Source organism: Spea bombifrons, chromosome 3, assembly GCF_027358695.1.
Source record: "Spea bombifrons isolate aSpeBom1 chromosome 3, aSpeBom1.2.pri, whole genome shotgun sequence".
Lineage (NCBI taxonomy): Eukaryota > Metazoa > Chordata > Amphibia > Anura > Pelobatidae > Spea > Spea bombifrons.
In genome coordinates, this window is record NC_071089.1 from 72,164,110 (window position 1) to 72,171,827 (window position 7,718).

The 7,718-nt window shown below is 38.2% G+C and overlaps 1 protein-coding gene across 1 annotated transcript; it reads left to right on the forward strand.

The window, feature by feature from the left end:
- The first annotated feature begins 221 nt into the window (after positions 1 to 221).
- Positions 222 to 3,786, forward strand: HTR1B (5-hydroxytryptamine receptor 1B). The gene is made up of 2 exons (XM_053458923.1): positions 222 to 1,849; positions 3,104 to 3,786. Exon 1 carries the CDS (start codon positions 636 to 638, stop codon positions 1,785 to 1,787), a length of 1,152 nt encoding a protein of 383 aa, XP_053314898.1. The 5' UTR covers positions 222 to 635; the 3' UTR covers positions 1,788 to 1,849; positions 3,104 to 3,786.
- The last annotated feature ends 3,932 nt before the right edge of the window (positions 3,787 to 7,718 follow it).

The following is a 7,718-nucleotide window of genomic DNA, read 5'->3' on the forward strand; positions in this document are numbered from 1 at the left end:
GCAAGGACTTTTCATAGACAGCCAAGAAATTTGTGAATGTTAACAATGGATGTTCTTGGGAATGCATTTAACCAGCAGAACAAATCAGGTGAATATTCAAATATACATATACATTTGTATTGATCGAGCAATAACATAGGACTATATCTACTTTTCATAACTGATAGATAATGAATGGTGTATATTCACTGCAACATTTGATCTATTTAATAATTCAGCCATAGATATATTTAAATTATCATACACATGGTGTGATCGCATGGATAAAATATAAACTCTTACAAGGATTATCACCTGCTGCTGATGAGGAAGTACATTTTCTGCCTTGTATGAATTTAGTTTAAAGGTTAAAGAAGCACAAAATATATATGAAATAATTTTTTTTAGTCTTTAACACTTGGATCCATAAGCCATCATAGAGCACATTAATATGCATGTCACTTACATATGTTTAGCCATAAACCTTTTTTTTTCTTGCATAGAGATGTGTACTTTTACCTAGGGCTTTCAATCGTCTCCTGTTGATATGGGGAAGCCTCAAGATATCCAGATTCCTGCAGCCTTGAGGTAGTAATGGTTATGCCCCTGAGATTTAATTTCCTGCTTTCAGTTAGTTTAGTGCTCAGATACCAGTGATGGAGCAGCAAACCGAATGTCAAGCAGCTTATGACAATTTGAATGTCTCTCAAACCAATTACTCCAATGAAAGTTGCATCCCAGGCTTGGACAGCTATGGACAGGAGCCTGGGATGTCCTTCTGGACGATCATTTTAACTATTATCTTGGCTCTCATTACTTTAGCCACTTTGTTGTCGAATGCATTTGTAATTGCTACAGTCTACCAGACCAGAAAATTACACACACCTGCTAACTATCTCATAGCTTCCCTGGCTTTCACAGACCTTTTAGTGTCTATTCTTGTTTTGCCAATTAGCACCTTATATACTGTGACCGGTAAATGGACTTTGGGGCTGATTACATGTGATATGTGGTTATCATCGGATATCACCTGTTGCACTGCATCTATCCTTCATTTATGTGTAATAGCGTTGGACAGATACTGGGCAATCACTGACGCGGTTGAATATACCAGGAAAAGGACTCCGAAAAGGGCAGTTTTGATGATAGCTCTTGTATGGGTCTTCTCCATTTCAATCTCAATGCCCCCTCTTTTTTGGCGTCAGTCAAAAGCCGAAGAGCTCACTAAGTGTGCAGTGAATACGGATCATGTTTTGTATACTGTGTATTCCACCGTTGGGGCATTTTATTTACCCACATTATTGTTAATTGCTCTTTATGGAAGGATCTATGTAGAAGCAAGATCTAGAATTCTGAAGCAATCGCCAAAGAGCACAGGAAAAAGATTGACAAGGGCTCACCTAATCACGGATTCCCCTGGATCTTCATCTGTGTCCTCCATAAATTCAAGGGCTCCAGATATGTCAAGTGACACAGGGTCTCCAGTATATTTGAACCAGGTCAAGGTAAAAGTATCAGATGCACTGCTAGAGAAGAAGAAAATAATGGCTGCCCGAGAAAGAAAGGCTACCAAGACCTTGGGAGTTATCCTTGGAGCCTACATTGTTTGCTGGTTACCTTTTTTCATCATCTCACTGGTCATGCCTATTTGCCAAGATGCTTGTTGGTTCCACCCTGCCATTTTTGACTTCTTTAATTGGCTAGGATACCTCAACTCTTTAATAAATCCAATAATATACACTATGTCAAATGAGGACTTCAAACAAGCCTTCCATAAACTGATACATCGTTTGACATGTCCATCCTGAGTATAAGTTTCTCGTATTTCTTCGTGCCACATGAATGCACTTGAATGGGTCTGGTGTCACAGGTAGGTACCTCTTCACTAATTTTAGGCAAAGGATTGTGTTGATGATGGGATAGAATAATGCAATGTCGTGGTTTCATTGTTTTCTAGATTATTCCTTTTCCTCTAGACATGCATTGGAAATAACCTTTCTAGAAGTCAAGTGTGTTCATGTTTAATCAATCGGTACTGCATGATCCATTCAAAGATTTTTTTCTGGTATTCAGGCTAAGTTGAAAATAAAGGACCAATTTGAGCAGAGACTAGCCATCCAAACAGCCCAATGGCTGCATGATACTGTAATCTAGAAGAAGTGGGTTTCGCTAGGAGGCTACTCTTCTAGACTTTGGATGATCTGCCACAGTAAACAAGCGTATTTTTTTCCTGAATAATAAGAGACATCCAATTATGGGTTGGATTAGTGATTAGTGTTACCATTTTAAAATGCTGCAATTCAGCGCACTTTCACATAAGGGGCTGGAGCGCAGAAGAGTTGTACGTATGTCTATACCTGAATTTATTGGATTGATTAATAGATTTGTTTGCAGTTAATAGAGTTCAACCACCTGAGTTAACTAAACTGATTTGCTGATGAGGCATCTAATTGAAGAGGCTCAATAGATAAATGACTGTGATTTAAGTAATTTTAATGACCTACAAGCAGAAATGTCATATTTGGAAAATACATTAGGAACACATACTTAGGACTGCAATGCCCATCATACTAAAGGAATCAAGCTACCTGACTCTGATGGGTATGGCAGTCCAGACACCTATTATTACATAATCGTTTTGTAAGCAATAGTTTAACCAGAAGGAGCAGATCAATATTATATATAAAACATCATGCCAGCATTGTGGGACCAGTGATTGATCAATACATTGTCTAGCCTGCAAATTCTTTCTTCGCAATTCTAATCAAGCAGTACTCATTACGCATATTTTTTTTCATGTTTATAAACTTCCAATGGAAACTTATTAATTACAGGGCCCATATATTATATACAACTTAGCCTGTCTCCTGGAGTGTAAAGCTTAAATAGTTACTATAAACTCTTAATAATAATAATTGTTGGAAGAGTCAGTTTACCCAAAGCCCTAAACTATTTGTGTAGGTCTAATTAATGATCAATATATCAATAGCTGATCTGGCATGAATGCTACCCATGCATAAGCCATCAAAATATATAGATGGGTATGGTATCGTAGATATTTTAATATACATCCTAGTTTAACAAGTTTTCAATAATTCTCTGAATGTTTTCCTTTTGTCTGCAGAACCAAGTCGATATTGTAAAGAAACACTGCCTGAATGTGCCCATCCTGAGTTGTCAGACTCATTGCGTGCCGCTGAGCAAAACGTCAATACATACTGCCACCCTCCTGTCCAGCTCTGCATTTCACTATATTGGCTCTCAATGATGCTGCTTAAATAGTCACTCATGCGAAATGCAAAGAGGGCAACTTCAAATCCATGCTTACAATTGACATTTGGAGTGAAAAACCTTAGACTATTATTCCTACTGGTTTTTTTTGTTTCACCTCTTGTCCCAGCTTTGAATCACAAATCTTCTTGCAATTAGTTTTATGTTTATTATTATTATTATTATTATTATTATTCATTTGTGGAAATTCCCTCCTTTCACTCTGTAGGGGTGTGCACAAGAGCACTCTAAATGTTTTGTCTCAAATAAGATTTGAATCAATATTTCTGTAAATGCTTTTCATTGATTTAGATGTGTGTGTTTAAGGGTGCTGAGATGATTTTAAAAAGAGGTCATGTCTGAAAAATAACCATCCATCTCAACTTTTTGGTAAAGGTGACAAGCGGAGTTATGAATCTGCTACAGATGTATTTAATAACTTAACCAAGAGTGCAGATTGAATCATTACAGTTCTTGTACTGATCTATCATCTTTTGGATGACCTTGTACTTCATTAGGATCCATTATACATAAATATTTCTTTACTGCACATTCAGGGAATACAATCTTCTCAGCCTATGGTTTGTGTGATGTCTAGCAAAGGCAGCAGGGTTTTTCATTTTGCTGCAAACCAAAGGGTTAATAATCTGAAGTGTACATTTACAGTGGTTTGTCAGTGTTGACTAATGCACACCCCTACTATTTTAAGCACAGAGTATGTATGGATTTTCATTTTTGAAGTACCTGCCTATGTATTTCATTGTACACTGTTGGAGCCTCCAAATGAACTTATAGTTTAAGAAAACAGATTTCTCACAATTTCAGAAATAAATTGCTAGAATTCTAAATGAGATCAGTGTTTGTTTTAACCCTAAATATTTGTTAACTGTGATTTGCAGTGAGTGCACACCGTTTGTGTGTCAGGGAGCAGAGTGAAAAATTGCATGGTGTGTCCTTACACTCAGGGGTTTACTGTATTTTCTAATCATGACCACTGTAAAATGATCATTTAGTGAATAAGCCATAGGGTTTGACATCCAAACAAATATCAGCTAGAAAGTATATAGATATTATGAATGTTGAGAACACTAATAAAACAACCAAAACTATATTTTCCAATAGTTTTATTCATTAGAACCTTTTAGAGCCTTTTACTGAAGATACATAAGCTAATGCCACCTTCCCACTTTTTAAATTAATCTAATAACATAAACTTTACAAAAACCAACTGAGAATTAAACATTTTCCTGTTGTTTTTTATGATCTCATTACTTTGGTTATTATGACCTCATTATACCTTTTATATCACTTACAGCTGGCTTGCAGAGTATTCATTTTGATTGATGGAGGACAGGTGACATGTTTGGGAAGAAGATTCTGGTGTATGTGTCATCCACTCATTTTTAAATATTTATTACAGACAAACCATAATTTCCAAAATATTATAGCCTTCTAGTATAAACTAAATTCCCATGGACTTTGTTTAGGGATGACTTTGGGAGATTCCCAAAGAACATGGAGATGCTGACAAAGCCTTTTGCATTGGCTACAGCAAGCTACTAAGAACTGGGATTTCCATCCAGTTTAGTTCCTGAGTTGGCCCAAATTCATAATTAGGATATATTAGTGACTCCCATAGGTGATGAAATTACTAAAAGGATTGTTATTACCAGGTCTATTATAGCCAGCTTGAGCTTGTTCGCAAATATGGTCCTTACATACAATTATAACAGTACAATAAGAATATAATGTATACATGTTTAGTTCTATCAAATCCCTAATTTGTTTATGTATTGTTCACATGTATCCTGCCTGCATCAGTTCTAAAGTAGTTTTATAATGTTCAGAGATTTCTTTTTTCAATGATTTAAGGAGAAAGGGTTACCCTTGCATAATTCATAGGGAAACTGGTTAGATGGAGTAGTTTAGTAGATGGACATGGTTTCTAAAAGTTTTTGATGGGCGACTACATCTTAAATCTGGTTATTTGATGATAACCAAAGATCTTTTTATATAGAGATCTAAAAGGGCCAGTAATATAATATGCAGTGATTCTATAAAAAATAATTATAATTTAAAATACGTACTTAAAAATTATGAGAATTACCTCACAAAGACTCTGGCCCCATGCCACGTGTATCTCCTGCAAACACAATCTTTTGGATAACTCAATCTATGGTGAGACACCACTGCCTGTTTAAACCAAATAGTTTTACACCGCAAAGGAATTCTCAATATTGGTGACCACCGTCAGTCGAGTGTTAGCCTTTACTGTGAATGTCTGGTGTTTTCTCTTTCTATTGGCCATTAGATATACACTGAATGCAAACTGGGAGTGAAATACAGTCATTTTAAGTGATGCTAATTTTGGCCTTTTTGATATGCCTAAAAGAGGGAGCCTTGGCAAATTTCTAGTCCACCCAATGGCATGGGCAGAAGCAGTGTGTGTGTGTGTGGGCAATTGCTCTTTATGCCCCTAGTTTCAAAAAGGATCAGGATTGAGGGGGGTCACATAATGTCCCTTTGTGTGACCCAGGAGGAAAGTTGAAAACTGGTTAAGTGAGTTACATATGTCTGACCCAGTATGTGTGTCTGACTGGATTTTTGTATGTCTGGGTATGTTAGCTTGTATGTCTGGGTGTGTGTGTCTGGGTATGTTAGCATGTTTGTATGTGTCTGCCTGGATTTGTGTGTGTCGGTACAGGTGTGTGTCTGGGTATATTGGCATACGTGGTTACATGTGTGCCTGTCTGGGTTAGTGTATGTGAGATAGTATGTGTTTGAGTGGTTGTAGTAATTTGAGTGTCTTGATATGTTAATGTGAGTGTCTATATGTGTGTGTTAGTGTGTCTAGTTGTTCTAGTGTGAGTGTGTGCTTGTGTTAGTGTGTCTGTGTTAGCGTGAATGTCTGATTGTGTCAGTGTCTGAATGTGTGTGTTAGTGTGAGTGCCCCTGCTTAGGCTCTGGATCAGCCAAGCCCAATGGTAAATGGAGCCCTACTACCCAGTTTATAACTAATACTCTTAGTACTTGTTTTTTCCATTTGATTGGAAAATATACCAAAAGTATGTTGGCACCAATATGAGTTTGTTGGACATCTCATTCCAAAACCACGGCCATAAATATGGCGTCCCTCAGTGGGAATGTGAATTCAGCCAAAATAGCATTTGTGAAGTGAGGCACTGATGTTGGCTGATACAGTGGGGTTATGGCCAGGGTTCTGTGCAAGTCACTCAAGTTTCTCGACCAATCTCATCAAATCATGCCTTAATGGAACTTGCTTTTTGCATGAGGAACAGTTATGATGAAACAGGAAAGGGCCATTATAAGACTGGTGTCACAAAGTGAGAAACATACAATTGTCTAAAATGTCATTGTATGCAGTAGTATTAACATTACCCTTTACTGGAACTAAGGGGCCAAACCCTGAAAATCAGCCCCAGACCATGATCCCAACTCCACCAAACAATAGACACTACGTATTCGGCAAGGCAGTGTTTTCTTGACATCCAACAAACCCAAATTCTTCTATCAGAGTTCCAGAGAATATTTCCACTGCTCCAGTCCAGTGGTGGTGTGCTTTACACCATTCCAGCCAACCCTTGGCATTGTGCATAGTGACCTTTGTCTTGTGTGCAGCTTCTCGACCATGGAGACCAATTTCATGAAGCTTATGCTCATGTTGGAGAGATAGTTTGGTACTCTGTAGTGAGTGATTTTATGGTACTCATGTAGTGAGGTCATGCATTTTCTACATGCTATGAGCACCTGTGAGTGTGCGAGTCCTACTGGTTTTTCTAGGGTGTTGTTTCTCCTAGATGCTTCCACTCAGGGGTGAGCCTAGGGTCACTGGCGCCTGGCTGCAGGATTTCTTAGGCGCCCCTATTGGTCAGCACCCTCACACTCTCCGCTATCTCTTCTACACTCTCTCTAGCTCTCGTTCATGTTCTCTGACACTCTCATTCATTCTCTCTGAATGTCTCCGCCAACCTTTTCCATGTCCCTGTCTCCTTGCCCCACAGCTCCACATTATTATTATTTATTGTTTTATATAGCACCATCAAATTCCCTAGGGCTGTACACTGGGTAGACAGGACATAACAAGTAGTATGTAACATATCAAATTGACTAACAGAGACAACAGGTGCCCTGCTCAAACAAGCTTACAATCTAGAGGGATTTAGGGTATATTACACAATAGGTAAAAGTGCTGTTGTTAGGGATAGACCAGCCACACTAGTAAAAGTATTGCAGGAGAGGGACTAGGAAAGGTGAGCTAAATGAATATGGGAGGGCGTTAATGTGTTATGTTGTAAGCGTCCTTAAAGAAGTGGATCTTGAGGGTTTTTTTGAAGGAATAAAGGTATGGAGAAAGACGGAGAGGCCGGGGGAGAGCATTCCAGAGGATAGGGGCAGCCCTTGAGAAATCTTGTAAGCGTGCATGAGAGCAAGAAATCAGAGGAGAGGAT

Coding starts and splice junctions, on each gene's coding strand:
- HTR1B (XM_053458923.1), top strand. CDS start 636: ATGGAGCAGCAAACCGAATGTCAAGCAGCTTATGACAATTTGAATGTC.